Below are 22,950 nucleotides of genomic sequence, written 5' to 3'. Positions count from 1 at the left end.
TTTCCTTGCCCGGGGAGATATGTTCAAGAAGAGGTCACTCATGTTTATGTCTAAGAGGTTTTCGCCTATGTTTTCTTCCAAGAGTTTAATGGTTTCATGGCTTACATTCAGGTCTTTGATCCATTTTGAGTTTACCTTTGTATATGGGGTTAGACAATGGTCCAGTTTCATTCTCCTACATGTAGCTGTCCAGTTTTGCCAGCACCACCTGTTGAACAGACTGTCATTTCGCCATTGTATGTCCATGGCTCCTTTATCAAATATTAATTGACCATATATGTCTGGGTTAATGTCTGGATTCTCTAGTCTGTTCCATTGGTCTGTGGCTCTGCTCTTGTGCCAGTACCAAATTGTCTTGATTACTATGGCTTTATAGTAGAGCTTGAAGTTGGGGAGTGAGATCCCCCCTACTTTATTCTTCTTTCTCAGGATTGCTTTGGCTATTCGGGGTCTTTGGTGTTTCCATATGAATTTTTGAATTATTTGTTCCAGTTCATTGAAGAATGTTGCTGGTAGTTTCATAGGGATTGCATCAAATCTGTATATTGCTTTGGGCAGGATGGCCATTTTAACGATATTAATTCTTCCTAGCCACGAGCATGGGATGAGTTTCCATCTGTTAGTGTCCCCTTTAATTTCTCTTAAGAGTGACTTGTAGTTTTCAGAGTATAAGTCTTTCACTTCTTTGGTTAGGTTTATTCCTAAGTATTTTATTTTTTTTGATGCAATTGTGAATGGAATTGTTTTCCTGATTTCTCTTTCTATCAGTTCATTGTTAGTGTATAGGAAAGCTACAGATTTCTGTGTGTTAATTTTGTATCCTGCAACTTTGCTGTATTCCGATATCAGTTCTAGTAGTTTTGGGGTGGAGTCTTTAGGGTTTTTTATGTACAGTATCATGTCATCTGCAAATAGTGACAGTTTAACTTCTTCTTTACCAATCTGGATTCCTTGTATTTCTTTATTTTGTCTGATTGCCGTGGCTAGGACCTCCAGTACTATGTTAAATAACAGTGGAGAGAGTGGGCATCCCTGTCTAGTTCCCGATCTCAGAGGAAATGCTTTCAGCTTCTCGCTGTTCAATATAATGTTGGCTGTGGGTTTATCATAGATGGCCTTTATTATGTTGAGGTACTTGCCCTCTATTCCCATTTTGCTGAGAGTTTTTAACATGAATGGATGTTGAACTTTGTCAAATGCTTTTTCAGCATCTATGGAGATGATCATGTGGTTTTTGTCTTTCTTTTTGTTGATGTGGTGGATGATGTTGATGGACTTTCGAATGTTGTACCATCCTTGCATCCCTGGAATGAATCCCACTTGGTCATGGTGTATGATCCTTTTGATGTATTTTTGAATTCGGTTTGCTAATATTTTGTTGAGTATTTTTGCATCTACGTTCATCAGGGATATTGGTCTGTAGTTTTCTTTTTTGGTGGGGTCTTTGCCTGGTTTTGGTATTAGGGTGATGTTAGCTTCATAGAATGAGTTTGGGAGTATCCCCTCCTCCTCTATTTTTTGGAAAACTTTAAGGAGAATGGGTATTATGTCTTCCCTGTATGTCTGATAAAATTCCGAGGTAAATCCATCTGGCCCGGGGGTTTTGTTCTTTGGTAGTTTTTTGATTACCGCTTCAATTTCGTTGCTGGTAATTGGTCTGTTTAGATTTTCTGTTTCTTCCTGGGTCAATCTTGGAAGGTTATATTTTTCTAGGAAGTTGTCCATTTCTCCTAGGTTTCCCAGCTTGTTGGCATATACGTTTTCATAGTATTCTCCAATAATTCTTTGCATTTCCGTGGGGTCCGTCGTGATTTTTCCTTTCTCGTTTCTGATACTGTTGATTTGTGTTGATTCTCTTTTCTTCTTAATAAGTCTGGCTAGAGGCTTATCTATTTTGTTTATTTTCTCGAAGAACCAGCTCTTGGTTTCATTGATTTTTGCTATTGTTTTATTCTTCTCAATTTTATTTATTTCTTCTCTGATCTTTATTATGTCCCTCCTTCTGCTGACCTTAGGCCTCATCTGTTCTTCTTTTTCCAATTTCGATAATTGTGACATTAGACCCTTCATTTGGGATTGCTCTTCCTTTTTTAAATATGCTTGGATTGCTATATACTTTCCTCTTAAGACTGCTTTTGCTGTGTCCCACAGAAGTTGGGGCTTAGTGTTGTTGTTGTCATTTGTTTCCATATATTGCTGGATCTCCATTTTGATTTGGTCATTGATCCATTGATTATTTAGGAGCGTGTTGTTAAGCCTCCATGTGTTTGTGAGCCTCTTTGCTTTCTTTGTACAGTTTATTTCTAGTTTTATGCCTTTGTGGTCTGAAAAGTTGGTTGGTAGGATTTCAATCTTTTGGAATTTTCTGAGGCTCTTTTTGTGGCCTAGTATGTGGTCTATTCTGGAGAATGTTCCATGTGCACTTGAGAAGAATGTATATCCCGCTGCTTTTGGATGTAGAGTTCTATAGATGTCTATTAGGTCCATCTGCTCTACTGTGTTGTTCAGTGCTTCCGTGTCCTTACTTATTTTCTGCCCAGTGGATCTATCCTTTGGGGTGAGTGGTGTGTTGAAGTCTCCTAGAATGAATGCATTGCAGTCTATATCCCCCTTTAGTTCTGTTAGTATTTGTTTCACATATGCTGGTGCTCCTGTGTTGGGTGCATATATATTTAGAATGGTTATATCCTCTTGTTTGACTGAGCCCTTTATCATTATGTAGTGTCCTTCTTTATCTCTTGTTACTTTCTTTGTTTTGAAGTCTATTTTGTCTGATATTAGTACTGCAACCCCTGCTTTCTTCTCACTGTTGTTTGCTTGAAATATGTTTTTCCATCCCTTGACTTTTAGTCTGTACATGTCTTTGGGTTTGAGGTGAGTTTCTTGTAAGCAGCATATAGATGGGTCTTGCTTTTTTATCCATTCTGTTACTCTGTGTCTTTTGATTGGTGCATTCAACCCATTAACATTTAGGGTGACTATTGAAAGATATGTACTGATTGCCATTGCAGGCTTTAAATTCGTGGTTACCAAAGGTTCAAGGTTAGCCTCTTTAGTATCTTACTGCCTAACTTAGCTCGCTTATTGAGCTGTTATATACACTGTCTGGAGATTCTTTTCTTCTCTCCCTTCTTGTTCCTCCTCCTCGATTCTTCATATGTTGGGTGTTTTGTGCTGTGCTCTTTCTAGGAGTGCTCCCATCTAGAGCAGTCCCTGTAAGATGTTCTGTAGAGGTGGTTTGTGGAAAGCAAATTCCCTCAGCTTTTGTTTGTCTGGGAATTGTTTAATCCCACCGTCATATTTGAATGATAGTCGTGCTGGATACAGTATCCTTGGTTCAAGGCCCTTCTGTTTCATTGTATTAAATATATCATGCCATTCTCTTCTGGCCTGTAGGGTTTCTGTTGAGAAATCTGACGTTAGCCTGATGGGTTTCCCTTTATAGGTGACCTTTTTCTCTCTAGCTGCCTTTAACACTCTTTCCTTGTCCTTGATCTTTGCCATTTTAATTATTATGTGTCTTGGTGTTGCCCTTCTTGGATCCTTTCTGTTGGGGGTTCTGTGTATTTCCGTGGTCTGTTCGATTACTTCCTCCCCCAGTGTGGGGAAGTTTTCAGCAATTATTTCTTCTAAGATACTTTCCATCTCTTTTCCTCTCTCTTCTTCTTCTGGGACCCCTATAATACGGATATTGTTCCTTTTGGATTGGTCACACAGTTCTCTTAATATTGTTTCATTCCTGGAGATCCTTTTGTCTCTCTCTATGTCAGCTTCTATGCGTTCCTGTTCTCTGATTTCAATTCCATCAATGGCCTCTTGCATTCTATCCATTCTGCTTATAAACCCTTCCAGAGTTTGTTTCATTTCTGCGATCTCCTTTCTGGCATCTGTGATCTCTTTCCGGACTTCATCCCATTTTTCTTGCGTATTTCTCTGCATCTCTGTCAGCATGTTTATGATTCTTATTTTGAATTCTTTGTCGGGAAGACTGGTTAGGTCTGTCTCCTTCTCTGGTGTTGTCTCTGTGATCTTTGTCTGCCTGTAGCTTTGCCTTTTCATGGTGATAGGAATAGTCTGCAGAACTGGGACGAGTGATGGCTGGAAGAACTTCCCTTCTTGTTGGTTTGTGGCCCTCCTCTCCTGGGAGAACAGCGACCTCTAGTGGCTTGTGCTGCGCAGCTGCGCGCAGACAGGGTTTCTGCTTCCTGCCCGGCTGCTATGGAGTTAATCTCCGCTGTTGCTGTGGGCGTGGCCTGGCTCGGGCAGCTACTCCAAAATGGTGGAGTCGCGTTGGAGCAGGAGCTGCTGGGAGGCTATTTATCTCCGTAAGGGGCCTCCCTGCTCCCTGCAGCCCAGGGGTTAGGGTGCCCAGAGATCCCCGGATTCCCTACCTCTGGATTAAGTGACCCGCCCTGCCCCTTTAAGACTTCCAAAAAGCACCCGCCAAAACAAAACAACGACCACAAAAAAAAAACAAGAAAAAAAATTTTTTTTAATTAAAAAAAAAAAAAATTTTTTTAATTAAAAAAAAAAAAAAAAGGTGGTCGTTCGTTTTTCTTTATTCTCCGGTGCCAGCCTCAGGCCTCTGCTCACCGGTCTTTCTGCCCTGTTTCCCTAATATTGGGGTCCCTGTCCCTTTAAGACTTCCAAAAAGCGCTCGCCAAAACAAAGCAGCAAAAAAGCAAAAAAAAAAAATTGTCGCGCGCTTTTCTTATTCCTCTGTCGCCCAGCCTCCAGTGCCTGCTCACTGTTCTTGCTGCCCTGTTTTCCCAGTATCGAGGGCCCTGCACTCTGGCCCGGATGGCTGGGGCTGGGTGTTCGGCAGCCCTGGGCTCCGTCTCCCTCCCGCTCTGTCTGCTCTTCTCCCGCCGGGAGCTGGGGGGAGGGGCGCTCGGCTCCCGCGGGGCCGGGGCTTGTATCTTACCCCCTTCACGAGGCGCTGGGTTCTCTCAGGTGCGGATGTGGTCTGGATATTGTCCTGTGTCCTCTGGTCTTTATTCTGGGAAGGGTTGTCTTTGTTATATTTTCATAGATATATGTTGTTTTGGGAGGAGATTTCCGCTGCTCTACTCACGCCGCCATCTTCCCTCATTTTCTTTAAGATTAATGTTTTTTGTATCCAATTTGAGGATTATTTTCCTAACCCACGATCATGAAGATATTTGTCTATATTATCTTATTTTTTTCTGTATCATCTTTTAAAGGCTTTATTGTTTTGCCTTTCCCCCCATACTTGTTCTTCCAAATGCCTTTTAGCCCCCTTTGTGTCTTCTATGTTGATTGTCCAAGTCTAATTGTTTTATACTTTATTCAGTTCTATATTGCCACTGGCTGGCACATACTGAATCAGTAAATGTATGTATAGTCCTTCATTAACTAGAAGACTTAAAGAGGGCCTACTTTATTCCTCACTTTTTTTTGGTATCATTAATATACAATCACATGAGCAACATTGTGGTTACTAGATTCCTCCCATTATCAAGTCCCCACCACATACCCCGTTATAGTCACTGTCCATTAGCGTAGAAGATGCTATAGAGTCACTACTTGTCTTCTCTGTGCTGTACTGCCTTCCCCATGCCCTCCCCCCACATTATGTGTGCTAATTGTAATGCCCCTTATTCCCCTTCTCCCTCCCTTCCCACCCACCCTCCCCAAGTCCCTTTCCCTTTGGTAACTGTTAGTCCATTCTTGGGTTCTGTGAATCTGCTGCTGTTCTGTTCCTTCAGTTTTTGCTTTGTTCTTATGCTCCACAGATGAGTGAAATCATTTGGTACTTGTCTTTCTCCGCCTGACTTATTTCACTGAGCATAACATCCTCTCGCTCCATCCATGTTGTTGCAAATGGTATGATGTGTTTTCTTCTTATGGCTGAATAATATTCCATTGTGTATATGTACCACTTCTTCTTTATCTAATCATCTACTGATGGACACTTAGGTTGCTTCCATTTCTTGGCTATTGTAAATAGTGCTGCAATAAACATAGGGGTGCATATGTCTTTTTGAATCTGTGATCCTGAATTCTCAGGGTTAATTCCTAGAAGTGGAATTCTTGGGTCAAATGGTATTTCTATTTTTAATTTTTTGAGGAACCTCCATACTGCTTTCCACAATGGTTGAACTAGCTTACATTCCCACCAGCAGTGTAGGAGGGTTCCCCTTTCTCCACATCCCCGCCAGCATTTGTTGTTCCTAGTCTTTTCTATGTTGGCCATCCTAACTGGTGTGAGGTGGTATCTTATTGTGGTTTCAATTTGCATCTCCCTGTTAATTAACAATGTGGAGCATCTTTTCATGTGCCTGTCGGCCATCTGAATTTCTTCTTTGGAGAATTGTCTCTTCATATCCTCTGCCCATTTTTTAATAGGGTTATTTGCTTTTTGGGTGTTGAGAGTGTGAGTTCTTTATATATTTTGGATGTTAAACCCTTGTCAGATATGTCATTTACAAATATATTCTCCCATACTGTAGGATGCCTTTTTGTTCTGCTGATGGTGTCCTTTGCTGTACAGAAGCTTTTTAGCATGATGTAGTCTCATTTGTTCATTTTTTATTTTGTTTCCCTTGCCGAAGGAGATGCACTTAGGAATTATTCCTCACTTTTGAAAAAAGAATGATTGAATGAATGGATGAGTGAATGTAGTACACAATGAATATCAAGACACTTCAGTAAGTTTTTTTTCTCTCACAAAGTAAAATACAAACCTAGTTACTGAGTGAAAGCCCTACATGATAACATGGTAAAAGTTATTAAGAACAGCCTCCTTTTTATCTTCCCTCCACCCCCCAAGGCTGACCGTGTCACCTTAAAGAGGATTGTTGTTTCAGGTCTCACTGTCATTTGAGGATGTGGCTGTGGACTTTAGCAGGGAGGAGTGGCAACAACTGGATCCTGCTCAGAGACGCCTGTACTGGGATGTGACCCTGGAGAACTACAGCCACCTCCGCTCAGTGGGTAAGCACAGCACACTGTGCACCTGCCAGGGGCCTCAGTGAGGCTCTTTCCAGTCTTAGCTGCTAAATGCTCTGGGACATCATAAGTGAGTGATGGTGTCACCCTTGATTTGTCTGAGATTCTTGAGTCCCTTTTCACCTCTGTGATTATTATTCTGTTCCCAGTGAAATGTGATTGCTTTTTTAAGGAGCAAATGGAAGTATCATTGGAAGGCTCCTGACACCCAGTTAGTTAGACCAATACTATATCATGTTGTGTTACCAGGATACCAGGTTCCAAAACCAGAGGTCATCTTCAGGTTGGAGCAAGGAGAGGGGCCATGGACAGTGGAGGAGGAAACCCCACATCAGAGGTGTTCAGGTAAGTGTGACCCTGGCAGATGGGGAACATGGAAGTAAATCTCACTTTTCCTATGAGAGGCCAATACCTCTGAAAGGCTCTGATGATAACATGTTTTGAAAATTCTAAATTTTTGGAGTTAATTGAAGATAGTTGACAGACGTCTCTCAGATATGAAAATGCCATTTCCAAATATGATCCTTGCCAATATCCAGTGTCTTCTTTGCTTGGCTTTTTGACAAGAGAGCTGCTTGTCAAATGATAAAATTGAGAGCTGCTTGTCAAAATGATAATCTCATTATCCTGGATCACATACATACCAGCCTGTCTTATCTAGGGTCTGTTTATTCCTCTTACTCCACTCCCACCCCCACCCCACCCCTTATCTTGGATTCTATCCTTGTACATTCAGGTATTTTTATATTTCATCCCTTTTATTCTAATTCCCCATATCCATTCCTTAGACCTCCTCCCATGGGCAACTGATCTAATGTGTATGATCTTTGAATTTATGTGGTATTCTCTTAAAGCCTGAGGTATTATTGGTTTATAAATATGTATTTTGAGTACATGTAAATTATAGTGTGCAATGTATCTTAATTCTGTTCCTTTTTTCACTCATCCCTAAGGTCTGTCCATATTACAGTGTGTTCATCTCCTTTCACTCTTTCAAATTGCTGCATAGTATTCTACAACATGTCTTCCATATTTGATAGTGTTCCCTGACCCTCACTCTTTATTCTGTGCTTTGTCTATTCACATGATACATTTTCACCTTGTGATCAGATTTCACTGTTCCATGGAATGGCTTTTAATTACTTCAGTATATATGACTCCTTCCTTTTTTTCATCCTCCATCCCACAGGAACTCAGAGAAAAGCACAGGATTTTAGACTATGTGGTAACAGGCTTTTACCTCTATGTTTTTAGAAAGTTCCCAGAATTTAGAGCCTGTTTCTTATTGTATAAATCAGGGTTTGATCAGAAGAAAGAAACCACATACTAATTTAAAAAGGGAAAGTTTAACATCAAGAACTGTTAACTGTAATGGGATTGAAGTGACAAGGAATTAGCTAGTAAAAGGAAAGAGAACTCTAAAGACTAAAGGAATAGCAAATAAAAGGAACAGCCAGTACCTCTAGGGCTGTGATGGAGCAACCAAACAAAAGCATCCCCTGCATCCCAGGAATGAATCTAGACCTTGCTGGGAGGGCACAGCTGTGGTTCACAGCATGGCAGGATAGTTGCTTTGGTGTTGTGCTGGTGGAACTTGCTGGAAATCTGTCCTTGGGGGTTCCAGAGAAGCTGATCATGGGGAAGTGTCTAACTAGAGATAATCCACTACAAATCATCTGAGAGGGGTGCCAGGTCAACTTCTGGGTGCTGCAGAAGCTGGGTGCTTAGTAAGCCATATGCACAGCAAGAACTGAAGTCTAGAGAAGCCACCTGCACTGTGAGACCTGGATGCCTGGGAAGCTTCATGTCCATCAGGGCCCAGATGTTGGTGAAGCCCCCGCACTGCAGGAGCCTGACGCTAGACAAGCTGCCCTTGCTGGAGGAGTCTGCTGAGTGAGCCCCCTAGAACCAGGAAGCAAAACCCCTTCCTTGTGCAATGTTTCTCCATCACCCTGTACTGACAAGGCTCAACATCATACCAAATGGCAAAGGAAGAAATATTTTTAAAGAGACTTAAATGCATTGTTATAGAGCTGGCAAGGAAGGGTGAATTTTAGTTAAATGGCAAAAAATTATTGATAACTGGCACACTTATTCTTCAGTTTTCTGAAGCAAAGCATGGAAGATATTTAGTAAACATTTACTGGATTTGGGGAGATAAGGGAGGATATTTTGCTTTCTTTCAGAAGGATTTTTTAAGTCTCTGCACAGAGGAATTCAAAGGACCATAGATTATATTTGGAAAGGGAAGACAACTGCATGGCATGTTAACAGTTTCAGCCCTTGTGTACTAATTTTTTCTGTTATAAAATTGTGCCAAGCTGAGTATCAATATGAGTGGTACCATGTCCCTTTACAAATTCATAGCAGATATAACCTCCCTAGAGGTATACTGAAATCAGAGCTGATATCAAGAACAGTGCATTTTGTTTTGTTTTGCTTAGTTTTTTAATAGTAAATATATCATTTTATCAAAGCTAAAGGCCCATCAAAGACCTAGAGTCAAAGCAGGTCAAATGGTTTACTTTTATTTTCCACAAAGACCACAGCCAAATTGCAAACCTTTGTAATCAGATGGCTAATATCAAAAAGTGATAGACTCAAGAGCAGAGATCCAGAAGCAGAGAGTGCTCCAATATTTGCAGAAAGCTTATATGGACAGTTTATTCTAGACCTTTCCAGAGTGGGGTTGCTTCCAAGCTCTCTAGCAAAGAGATACAAAATTCTTACCCTTCGCCCTTCTCCACAGCAAAGAAACAGGAAGTGAGTACCCAGATTCAAAGAGAGAAAGAGATGGCTGAGTCTTTTCCTAAGTGGCAGCATCCTTAGTCCCCATGACCACTACTGCTTTAAGGAAGAAAATGCTTTTGAAGAGCTGAAGTGGGGATGCAAAGAGAAAATGAATGTTGAGATATCCCTTAAGAGAAACACAACCCAAATTCTACTTGTGCCAGGATATTTAGAAGAAGATTATTTTAAAATATGAGGGTCATGTTACTCCAATGCAGGTAACTAATTTACTTCCTCCTGCTATGGTTTCACCCCCTAGAAAATGTGTGTGTATGAGACATTGTGCCCCTTGAAGATGATCAGTCCTCAACATACTTCTTCACCTTGAGGGTAAAGTGAAGTGGTAGTGATATACTCAGTAGCTGCAATACAACCCTAATACTAAATATTGACTGAATACCAGTCCTATCCTAAGGTACTGAGATGGTTTTATGATATTTGGATAAATGGGGGATTCCCAATGTTAAAAAACATAATATCCTTATTGCCAGCACCTCAAGAATTACTACAAATGTGCAGTACACTCTCTGGCATAGAATGTGGTCTGAGTATTAAGTGCTTTGTCATTAATAGTAACATGCTGGGTTACCAATTTTAAGAGAATTATCCTATACAGCAAAATTCGCTGAGTACTAAAACCAAAATTAACATGTTTTAATTTTATTCTTCAAAATGACCTCAAGGTCATTATTACAAATATCAGTTTTCACTGTTTTTATATAAGTTGGAAAAACAATTGTAGGAGAGATGACACCCTACTATACATACCAGTTTTTACAGAATAATTATAATAGAACAGCTATGTAACTTATAAAGGTGCTTTTGAGTACATTTGCTTTCCTTAGAATAGTTGCAACCATATGGATTTTTTTTTTAATCTGAAGGAGCTATTTTAAACACATCCCTTATAGGGTTACCTATAAATATATAAATTCAATTAGAGATGCTGTTTCTAACACAGCTTAAAGAATACTGATATGGAAATGTCAGAATGTAGGTTATAGGATAAACCTGATCCAGACCATATGAGGGATCATTTTATGAGTGTTTGGCCTATCAGGAAGCCTCAAAAAGCATATGTCAGCTTCAGGTAACAGTTGGGTCCTAAAGAATTCCTTTAAAGTAATTCACTTTTTTCTTTTAAAAAGTTAAAAAGTAAAGATTATTTTACAATACTTTCCTTTAAAACTGAATATAATGGGTATTCAGGGCAAAAGTACCAATAAACATCAGATAACTATGTAATAATTATGTAACTATACAGATGTTCTACAGACAGTATGAAATAAAAATAATATAAGAAAAAAAATTGCATTAGAGATTTCCACCAAGAACAGGCTCTACTTCTAGATAATATTATGACATGAGCCTAAGTGTCTCATTCTTATTCTTTCTTATATGTTCCATCTCTTTTCTTTCTTTATTTTTTAAAAATTTTTATTAAGGTATTATTGATATACACTCTTATGAAGGTTTCACATGAAAAAACAATGTGGTTACTACATTTACCCATATTATCAAGTGCCCACCCATACCCCAATGTAGTCACTGTCCATCAGTGTAGTAAGATGCTACAGATTCACTATTTGTCTTCTCTGTGCTACACTGTTTTCCCCGTAATCCCCCACACCATGTGTACTAAACATAATACCCCTCAATCCCCTTCTCCGTCCCTCCCCACCCACCCTCCCACACCCCGCCCCTTTGGTAACCACTAGTCCTTCTTGGAGTCTGTGCATCTGCTGCTGTTTTGTTCCTTCAGTTTTGCTTCATTGTTATACTCCACAAATGCGGGAAATCATTTGGTACTTGTCTTTCTCTGCCTGGCTTATTGCACTGAGCATAATGTCCTCCAGCTCCATCCATGTTGTTGCAAATGGTAAGATTTGTTTCTTTCTTATGGCTGAATAGTATTCCATTGTGTATATGTACCACATCTTCTTTATCCATTCATTTACTGATGGACACTTAGGTTGCTTCCATTTCTTGGCTATTGTAAATAGTGCTGCGATAAACATAGGGGTGCATATGTCTTTTTGAATCTGAGAACTTGTATTCTTTGGGTAAATTCCAAGGAGTGGGATTCCCAGGTCAAATGGTATTTCTATTTTTAGTTTTTTGAGGAACCTTCATACTGCTTCCCACAATGGTTGAACTAGCTTACATTCCCACCAGCAGTGTAGGAGGGTTCCCCTTTCTCCGCATCCTCGCCAGCATTTGTTGTTCTTAGTCTTTTCGATGCTGGCCATCCTTACTGGTGTGAGGTGATATCTCACTGTGGTTTTAATTTGCATTTCTGGGATGACTAGTGATGTGGAGCATCTTTTCATGTGCCTGTTGGCCATCTGAATTTCTTCTTTGGAGAACTGTCTCTTCATATCCTCTGCCCATTTTCTGATCGGATTATTTGCTTTTTGGGTGTTGAGGCGTGTAAGTTCTTTATATATTTTGGATGTTAACCCCTTGTCGGATATGTCATTTACAAATATATTCTCCCATACTGTAGGATGCCTTTTTGTTCTGCTGATGGTGTCCTTTGCCATATAGAAACTTTTTAGTTTGATGTAGTCCCATGAGTTCATTTTTGCTTTTGTTTCCCTTGCTCGAGGAGATGCGTTCAGGAAGAAGTTGCTCATGCTTATATTCAGGAGATTTTTGCCTATGTTTTCTTCTACAAGTTTTATGATTTCAAGACTTACATTCAGGTCTTTGATCCATTTTGAGTTTACTTTTGTGTATGGAGTTCAACAATAATCCAGTTTCATTCTCTTGCATGTAGCTGTCCAGTTTTGCCAATACCAGCTGTTGAAGAGGCTGCCAATTTCCCATTGTATGTCCATGGCTCCTTTATCATATATTAATTGACCATATATGATTGGATTTATATCAGGACTCTCTAGTCTAAGAACAGTGCATTTTGAATGTGCACAGAGGAACAAAACAACAAATATAAGTACGTCCTTTCTTATACCAGAATTCTGAGGTGAATGGTTCCATTCACCAATTCACCTCTGATCCTGACAGGTCACCAGGGACCAAGTTCCAAGTCATTCCTCTGCCGTCTTCTAGGGCACTGTTGTCAGCTGCGTTGTTAATATTGGTTCATTGTTGAGTCCAGTGAGAGAGGAAGGGGAATAAAGCAAATTTGTCCACTGCCTTAAGGCCTGATCTGGAAGTCGCACATATCACGTCTGCTCGTACTCCTCTGATGAGAATAAAGTGAGGCTGATAAATGTAATGCCCAACTATGTTCTGTTACTATAAAAGAAGAGGCAAATGGCTTACAGTTTCTTCCATAGTGGCTTTCCTTCTATTTGACAGCTGTTGAAAGCATATATTTCTGGGACCAAGGAAAACCTGCAGCTGGCTATAGAGTTGGAATACAGATAACTTCACCATTTGTCTATGTCAGGGTGGCTGATGTTGCAACAGTTTTTCCTATAGTTATAGAAGAATTGGTGTTTGAGGCACACAAGTTTAATGTTGATGCTCATGATGCTTCAGAGGGAAAAACAAGAGGAAGCAGACCGATTAGCAAGGTTTTAGAGCTGGTGTGTAATAAGAACATACAATCTGAAATATTTCTTCCATATCAGCCTTTCCCATAACAAACTTCAGTTTCTTTTTCTGATTATTCACTATCCAGACCTACAATGTGGATATGAATTCCCATGGTTCAAATCCCATCTCTCTCACTTATGTAGCTATTTGATCTTCAGCAAGTTACATAACTTCTCTCTGCTTCTGTTTTCTCATCTGTGAAACACACTGGATATTGCTAGCTACCTCTTAGGGTTTAGTTAGAATTAAATTGACTATTATGTGTAAAGCACTTGGAACAGTGCCCAGTGCATCATAAAGAGATATAATTGTTTTGTATACAGTAAGTGTTTTAGGAGAATTTTGTATTACTACATTATTACTATTTTTGTTATTGTCAGAGTCTTCCACTTCTTTGTGTTCATCCTGTCTGAACTACATGTACCTTTTGTCCTCTGCTAAGTGTCCTTTGAGTGATTGTCATTTTTTTCTTTTACTTTTTAGATGACGATGTTGGGCAAACCCAAAAACAGAGAATTTCTGGAGAAGTTTTATTCCATTGTGAGAAATTTGGTCAATCCTTAAGAGACGATTCATTATGTTCCATCTTAGAAGAATTGTGGCAAGATAATGACCATCTGGAGAGATGTCAGGAAAACAAAAATAACCTTGTAAGTCATGTGAAAGTATTAGTTAAGGAGAGGAGCTATGAATGTAAAAACATTGAAAAAATAATACCTGTGAGTACCAAGCTTGTTCCTTCAATTAAAAGACTCCATAACTGTGACACATTTGGAAAGAGTTTGAAGCATACTTTAAACTTACATAATCATAATAAAAGCAATGCAACAAAGAACCTTGATAAGATTTTTGGAAATAACAATTTTGCCCATAACTCTTCCTCTACTAAGAATGAGAATGCTAATACAGGGACAAACTCCTGTGAACATAATAAATGTGAAAAGCATCTTGGCAAGAAACAAGTTGTCATCCACCATCAGAAAATTCATACTGGAGAGAAACTTTATGTATGTACTGAATGTGTAAAGAGCTTTACCCAGAAGTCACATCTCTTTGATCATCAGAGAACTCATGCTGGGGAAAAATCCTATGAATGCAACAAAAGTGAGAAAGTCCCCACTCAGAAGCCACAAATTGATGTACCTCAGAATGTTTATACAGGAGAGAAACCCTATATATGTACTCAGTGTGGGAAGGCCTTTACTCTCAAGTCAAACCTCATTACACATCAGAAAATTCATACTGGGCAGAAACCCTATAAATGCAGTGAATGTGGAAAAGCCTTTTTCCACAGATCGTATCTCTTTAGACATATGAGAATTCATACAGGAGAAAAACCTTATGAGTGCAGTGAATGTGGAAGAGGCTTCTCCCAGAATTCAGACCTCATTATACATCAGAAAACTCACACTGGAGAGAAACACTATGCATGCAGTGAGTGTGGCAAAGCCTTCACCAGAAAATCAGCACTCAGGATGCATCAACGAATTCACACAGGAGAGAAACCCTATGTATGTACTGAATGTGGAAAGGCCTTCATCCAGAAATCACATTTCAATACACATCAGAGAATTCATACTGGAGAAAAGCCTTATGAATGCAGTGACTGTGGGAAATCATTCACTAAGAAGTCGCAACTCCATGTGCATCAAAGAATTCACACAGGAGAAAAACCCTATATATGTACAGAATGTGGAAAGGTCTTCACTCATAGGACAAATCTCACTACACATCAGAAAACTCATACTGGAGAGAAACCCTATATGTGTGCTGAATGTGGGAAGGCTTTCAGTGATCAGTCAAATCTCATTAAACACCAGAAAACTCATACTGGAGAAAAGCCCTATAAATGCAATGGCTGTGGAAAAGCCTTCATATGGAAGTCACGCCTCAAAATACATCAGAAATCCCATATTGGAGAGAGACACTATGAATGCAATGAATGTGGGAAAGCCTTTATCCAGAAATCAACACTAAGCGTGCATCAGAGAATCCATACAGGAGAGAAGCCCTACATTTGTCCTGAATGTGGAAAGGCCTTCATCCAGAAATCACACTTCGTTGCACATTATAGAATTCACACCGGAGAGAAGCCTTATGAATGCAGTGACTGTGGAAAATGCTTCACCAAGAAGTCACAACTCCATGTACATCAGAAAATTCACACAGGTGAGAAACCCAATATATGTGCTGAATGTGGGAAGGCCTTCACTGACAGGTCAAATCTCATAACACACCAGAAAATACATACTAGAGAGAAACCCTATAAATGCAGTGACTGTGGAAAAACTTTCACATGGAAGTCACGCCTCACTATGCATCAGAAATCACATACTGGAGAGAGACACTATGAATGCAGTAAATGTGGGAAAGCTTTCATCCAGAAAGCAACACTAAGTATGCATCAGGTAACTCATACAGGCAATAAACCCTATGCTTGTACAGAATGTCAGAAGGCCTTCACTGACCGATCAAATCTCATTAAACATCAGAAAACTCATAGTGGAGAAAAACTCTATAAGGCCAATGACTGAAAAAGCCTTCAGGGGGAATTGACAACTGGGTATAAATCAGATGTGTCCAAATGGGGAAGAGGAGTGCCTGATGCTGTGATCATTGTTCAGAGGGAAGTAGGTAAGACAGACTACAGCATAAGTGAACAGAAAGCAAAAAAAGCTAAGTATCCCTCAGTTGATTGGAAATACAAGTACCTGCATCACCACAGTTGATATGCAATTATAAGTGTAGAGAGGCACTTTGATAAAGCATTTGAGCAATAGTACTATTTGATTTCAAGACTCATAAAGAGACTCTCAAACTCCTGCAAATGGTAGAAAGAGAGACCTCAGTAGGTAACTTATCTCTTATGTTTCACTTTTTGGATAAAGAACTTTATAAATTCAGCTCTGATTAGTTCTTCATACCCTGAGATGATGTAAAAGTACTAAATATTGGGCAAAATATTTTCAGATCACTAGGGTGGGGAGAAGAGTTTTCATTGTCCAAACACATGCAAGGCACTGAAGTCAAGCCAAAAAGCTATTTGGGAATGCAGATCTGTGAGTAGAAGCTAGAAGTCTTTGTGATCATTGACATTTAAGGCACAGAAAGGATTACCATGAGGAACTATTCTTTCTCTTCCCTTTGAGAAGTCACCATGGTTAAGTTTAAAAATTAATTTTTAAACTTAAAGTCTGACTATGCATCTGCAAATTAGGCATAGCTCTAGCCTGTGTTACAGGAATATAGTTATTAAATGTTACAGATACCTAAAGGTGGCAATTGCTCCCTTATTAATTTCATGCTGTGGCAGCAGGTGATTCACACCCAAAAAGTATGCATACCTGCATACCTTCTAACCTGTGCCCAACAGCTATCATTTATATAATCTGCATCCCATAGCTTGAGTAACCCAAGACAGTGGAACTGAGCCACAGCACTCTGGACCTCTAGCCTTGTCCACTGGAGCTTCTGGTCTCTTTGGGATTCCTGGTTGAAAAAGAATGGTTGAGAAATTGGGTTTCAATACAAAAAGTTTTTATTCTGTTTTTCTCCCAGTTTGGTTAAGATATAATTTTCTACACACACGTTGAGTAGTTTTGTTTAGATTGCTGTGAGGTTTTAAAGTTACACTGTATTTGGTTGCTTAGCTAAAAAATGACTGTTTATTATAGTTGAATAACTGGAAGACTTCTCTAGAAAGAGCACTGGTCTTTTGTTGAGCACTGATATACAGTTTCTCATTTTCCTTTAAACACTCTTAAGAAAAGGGGCATTCTTTCTACCATGCTATTTTATTTTCAAACCTTTTTATTTAAAGGATAATACATAGAGAAAATGCACATATCATAAGCATACAGGTCAATGAATTCTCACAAACTGCATACTCAGGTCAAGAAACAGAAGATGACCAACACCCCAGAAGCACTCCCTGTGCGCCTTTCTAGGCCCTTCCCTGAACCCAAGGTAAACACTGTCCTGACTTCTAACAGCATAGATTAGTTTTGTCTGTCTGCTATTATATAAGTTGAGTCAATTTCATATTTTAGTAATATACTCATTAGTGTCTTTCACTCATATATATGTGAGATTCACCCATATTGTTGAATGTAGTGGCAGGTAATTCATTCTCACTGTCATGTTACATTCCATTGTGTGAATATGCTGCAATATATTTATCCATTCTACTGTTGATGGACATTTGGGTTGTTTGCAGCTTGGGGCTATTAGGAATAGTACTACTTTAAATATTTAAGTACCTGTCTATTGATGAACATATTTATGCATTTCTGTTAGGTCTATCTCTAGGAGTTGAACTGCCAGGTCATAGAGTATCCATATGCTCAGCTTTAGTTTTTAAACTAGTTTTCTAAAGTGGCTATACGAGCATGCACTCCCATCAGCACAGCACATGAGTTCTGGTTGCTCCACATCCTTGCCAACTTGGTAATTTCCACCTTTTTCACTTTAGCCACTATGGTGGGTATACAGTTATATCTTGGTGTGGTTTTAATTTTTATTTCTTTGTCCTCCAATCCCACCATAGTGTCTCCACAAGGTGGTTTACTGATATATGAGATCTGAGACCCAAGCATGGTCTTCATGTGGCTGTACCATTTTACATCCCACCAGCCATAGTAAGCATTTAGTAAGTTTAAATCTTCCCACACACAAAAAAACCCAAATCCAGATGGTTTAACTGGTCAAATGCATTTAATATTTACAGGAGAAATAATATGAACAATTCATATAATCATTATAAAAAAACAGAAGAGGAACATTCCCAAACTCTGTGAGGCCAGTATTACCCTGATCCTTAAGCCATACAAACACATCACAAGAAAAGAAAACTACAGACCAATATTTCTCATGAATATAGACATAAAAATCTTCAACAAAATATTAGCAAATTGAACCTAGTAACATAAAATGATTATACATCATGACCAAGTGGGGTTTCTTCCAGTGATGCAAGACTGCTTCAACATTCAAAAACCAGTATAATCTACCATATTAACAGGCTAAAGAAGAAAAATTACATCATCTACAGATTCAACTCAACTTTACTAAACTTCCAGCAGTCTTTCTTCCCCCAAAATTGATAAGCTAGCTCTAAAATTTACACAGAAATAGAAAGGATCAAGAATAGCAAAAAGGAATTTGCCAAAGAATAAAGTGGGAGGACATTTACCTTCCAATTTCAAAGTTACTATAAAGCCACAATAATTAAGACATTATGGTACTGGCATGGGGACAGTAGAATAGAACAAAGTCCAGGAATAAACCCTCATATTTATGGTAAATATCTTGTACAAAAGTGTGAAGGTAGTACAATGGGGGAAAGAAAAGTCTTTTTAACATTTGGTACAGGGATAACTGAATGTCCATACACAAAAAGATTAAATTTTACTTCACACCACACTAAAAATTAACTCAAATGGATCAGAGACACAGAAGCTAAAACTATATAAGTTTTAACAGAAGACATACGAGAAAATTTCTGTGACCTCATAGTAGGCAAGGAATTCTTAGAATACCAAGAGCATGACCCATAAAGAAAAAATGGTAAATTGGACTTCATCAAACCAAAAGCCAAAAAAAGGTTTGTGCTTCAAAAGACACCATTAAGAAAATGAAAACACAAAACAGAGACTGGGAAAAAACACTTGTAAATCATGTATCTGATAAAGGACTTACATCCAGAATAAATATAAAGAATTCTTACAACTCAATAAAAAGAAAGCAAACAACCCATTTATTTTATTTTATTTTTATTAAGGTGTCATTGATATACAATCTTATGAAGCAACATTGTGCTTACAACATTCACCCATATTATCAAGTCCCCCCCCGCCAACCCCAATGCACTCACTGTCCATCAGCGTAGTAAGATGGTATGGTCATTGTCTTCTCTTTGCTATACTGCCTTCCCCTTGACTCTCCTACACAAACAACCCAGTTTAAAATGGGCAAAAGATGTGAAGAGACATTTCACAAAAGATACACAAATCAGTCAAAGAGATGCCCAATATCATCAGTCATTAGGGAAATTCTTATTAAAACCACAGTGAAATACCACTTTACATGCACTAAAATGACTACAATAAAAAGACAATTATATATCAATGATACTTCAATAAAAAAGACAAAACGATTCTAATAAATGTTGGCAAGGATATAGAGAATTAGGAACTTCCATACATTCCTGGTGTGAACACATCAAAATGATATAGCCACTATGGAAATCTTCAGCAGTTTCTTAAAAAGTTTACCATAGATTTACCATAGGACCCAGCAATGTCACTCTAGTATCTACCTAAAAGATATATAACGTGTTCACACAAACACTTGCACTTGAATATTCATAACAGCATTATTCATACGAGGCAGAAAGTAGAGACAATCCAAATGTCCATCAACTGGTGAATGGATACACAATGTATTCAGCAATAAAAAAGTACAAGTACTAATAAAAACTACAACATGGATGAACCTCAAAAATATAATGCTAAGTGAATGAAGTGAGACACAAAAGATCAAATATTGTATTTGTGTATTACATTTATGTGAAATGTCCATAAAAAGCAAATAAGAGATCTATAGATTAGTGGCTGTCCAAGGGTGAGAAGGGGAACAGTTATTAACTGTAAATTAGTACAAGGGATCTTATTGGGGTGATATAAATGTTCTAGAACTTGATTGTCATGATGGTTGCACAACTTAGGTAAATTTAATAAAGGTCATTAAGGTGATCCTTGATTCCAATCCTGTTTTAACATGTGTATTCCCTGCTGTAACCTGATGCCACCTAGAGCTAGAATGAAGTGTTGTCTTGGAGCCTGTTGTACATTTAAGAATAAACTTTAGTTTAAAAAAAAGTCATTGAACTGTACAATTTAAATATGGAATGTAAATTATATCTCAAAGTTGTTTTCTTTTTCAGAGTTGTTTTGGCTATTCTAGGTCTTTTACATTTCATATGAATTGTAGAATAAAGTCCATTTCAGCAACAAAAAAAGCTGCTGTGATTTTTTACTGGGATTGGTTTGAATCTATAGATCAATAAGGGGGAATTGAAATCTTAACAATATTGGGTTTCTGACTCATAAATAAGGTATATCTCTATTTCTTTATTCTTTAATGTTACAATATTTTATTTAATTTTTAGTTTTTAGTATACAGGTCTTTCACATCAGACAAATTATTCCCTTTGATGCTATTTTACTTGGTGTTGACTTGTTTCCACTTTATTGTGTAGTACTGGTTTTTAGTTCCAATTTTTTATTGTTAATTACTGGTATATAGAAAAGTGAAATGACAGTTAATTGTTTGTCTTCTGCAGAAGTTAGAAGGAATAAGATTGCCCTCATTTCTGACACCAATTGCGAATTCAAGGGTGTCCAAGACCACCTTCAAGTTCAATAATTCACTTAGACTCACAGAACCCACTGAAAGCTATTATACTCATAGTTACATTTTACTGCAGCTAAGGATAGAGATTAAAATCAGCCAAGTGAAGAAGCACATAGGGCAAAGTCCAGGAAGAGAACAATTGCAGAGCTTCTCCCCATGGAATTAAAACAGCATTACTCTCCTGACGTTGATGAGTGACAGCAGCACAGAACAGTGGCAACCAGAGAAACGCACCTGAGCCTTGGTGACCAGAAGCTTCAATATGGCTCCATCATATAGGCAGGCTGACTGCTCCCATGGTTGATTTCAGTTTCCAACCCGCAAGAGTCCAAGATCCATAAGCCAAAGCCCCCACATTATGTTGTTGATGTGACTCAGAGCCCCCACCCTAACTCACAGTTACTATCCGGATGGCACAAGGCCCCAGGTAAAGACATTCCGGTCAGGCATGACATCAAGGGCCTGAAGATTACCTACTCTGTGAAGCTGTAGGCAAAGGCCAGACTTCTCCTGGGTAAGGTTTAATTCTTTACTACGCAGGCCACCCCTGGCCTTTGGCCAAGGCTCTTGTACAGCAAAATACATTTGGGCATCTACTTTTACTATAGCATTTATATGATATACTGCAATAGTAAAGAATGACTCCATCCTATAAAGCCATTATCTATACATTTTTATATTTTATACTTATTCAATTACTCTTCCCTTTAATCTACCTCTCTGTGTGCCTTATGATAAACTTGTGAAGAACTATTTAGTATAGAAATTAGTTGAAGATTAGCTAAATCCAGTTCTTTCTCAAGCCACTCATTTTCTCCTAGTATTATATCCTGAAAAGTCTTTAACTCAATTTCCCAATATATTTGACCACCAATATAAGCATAGTCTTGGCAGCAATGCCATTGTTACACCATTTATCATAGTATAGTAGTAGATGTAACCTGCACACAACACTGTACCTAATCAACAATAATACACTGTACATTTAAAAGTTTGTTAAAAGGATAATCTCCTGTTAAGTGTTCTTTCCAAAATAGAACAAAAAATAAAATAAAATACTCATTAGACACTGGCTTATTACTACAGTCCCACTCAGTCATCAAAAATTGGTCCAGTTCATCTATCAAAGCTACTCCACTCAGGTTTGCAGGCTTCCATTCAACCTTGTCAGGTTTCAAAAGTAGATGTGGTCTTAGCAACATAGGGCTTCATTCTTTCAGGCATCTTGTATAATTGAGTTAAGGGACAATATTATCTCTTGCTCTGAGCCTTTCAGGGCAGCAATGTAATGGATTTCCCTTGTTCATTCAGCCTATTTATTCATTCTTTTATTCTCAGCTACTGTATCTCCTCTCCATTTATCACTGAATTTCACCCAAAGTTTTCCACCTTTTTTCTTACATGACTTTTTTTTTATTACGGTATCACTGATATACACTGTAATGAAGGTTTCACAATAAAAACAATGTGGTTACTACATTAACCCATAATATTGAGTTACCCCCCACCGCAGTCACTGTCCATCAGTGTAGTAAGATGCCACAGTCACTACTTGTCTTTTCTGTGTTACACTGCCTTCCCCGTGACCTCCCCACACCATGTGTACTAATCATAATACCCCTCAATCTCCTTCGCCCTCCCCACCCGCCCTCCGCACCCCTCCCCTTTGGTAACTGCCAGTCCCTTCTTGGAGTCTGTGAGTCTGCTGCTGTTTTGTTCCTTCAGTTTTTTTTTTGATATCGTTAATGTACAATTACTTGAACATTATGGTTACTAGACTCTAGACTCCCCCTATTATCAAGTCCCCCCGACATACCCCATTAGAGTCACTGTCCATCAGTGTAGTAAGATGCAATAGAGTCATTACTTATCTTCTCTATATACTGCCTTTCCCGTGTCCCCCCCCACTACACTATGTGTGCTAATCGTAATGCCCCATTTTCCCCCATATCCCTCCCTTCCCACCCATCCTCCCCAGTCCCTTTCCTTTGGTAACTGTTAGTCCATTCTTGGGTTCTTTGAGTCTGCTGCTGTTTTGTTCCTTCAGTTTTTTCCTTGCCTTGTTCTTATACTCCACAGATGAGTGAAATCATTTGGTACTTGTCTTTCTCTGCCTGGCTTATTTCACTGAGCATCCATCCATGTTGCAAATGGTAGGATTTGTTTTCTTCTTATGGCTGAATAATATTCCATTGTGTATATGTACCACATCTT

At 38.7% G+C, this 22,950-nt stretch overlaps 1 protein-coding gene across 1 annotated transcript in view; it reads left to right on the top strand.

The window, feature by feature from the left end:
• Positions 1 to 22,321, top strand: part of ZNF41 (zinc finger protein 41) — a 41,253-nt gene extending 18,932 nt beyond the window's left edge. The window contains exons 2-4 of the mRNA XM_036907419.2: positions 6,831 to 6,957; positions 7,222 to 7,317; positions 13,807 to 22,321. Of these exons, the coding sequence (XP_036763314.2) occupies positions 6,831 to 6,957; positions 7,222 to 7,317; positions 13,807 to 15,857 (2,274 nt within the window). The 3' untranslated portion in view covers positions 15,858 to 22,321. The remainder of the gene's footprint in view (positions 1 to 6,830; positions 6,958 to 7,221; positions 7,318 to 13,806) is intronic.
• Positions 22,322 to 22,950: the final 629 nt, after the last annotated feature.

This window comes from Manis pentadactyla, chromosome X, assembly GCF_030020395.1.
Source record: "Manis pentadactyla isolate mManPen7 chromosome X, mManPen7.hap1, whole genome shotgun sequence".
Lineage (NCBI taxonomy): Eukaryota > Metazoa > Chordata > Mammalia > Pholidota > Manidae > Manis > Manis pentadactyla.
The sequence above is the reverse complement of the archived record's forward strand: the minus strand, read 5'-3'. Positions and strand labels throughout refer to the sequence as shown.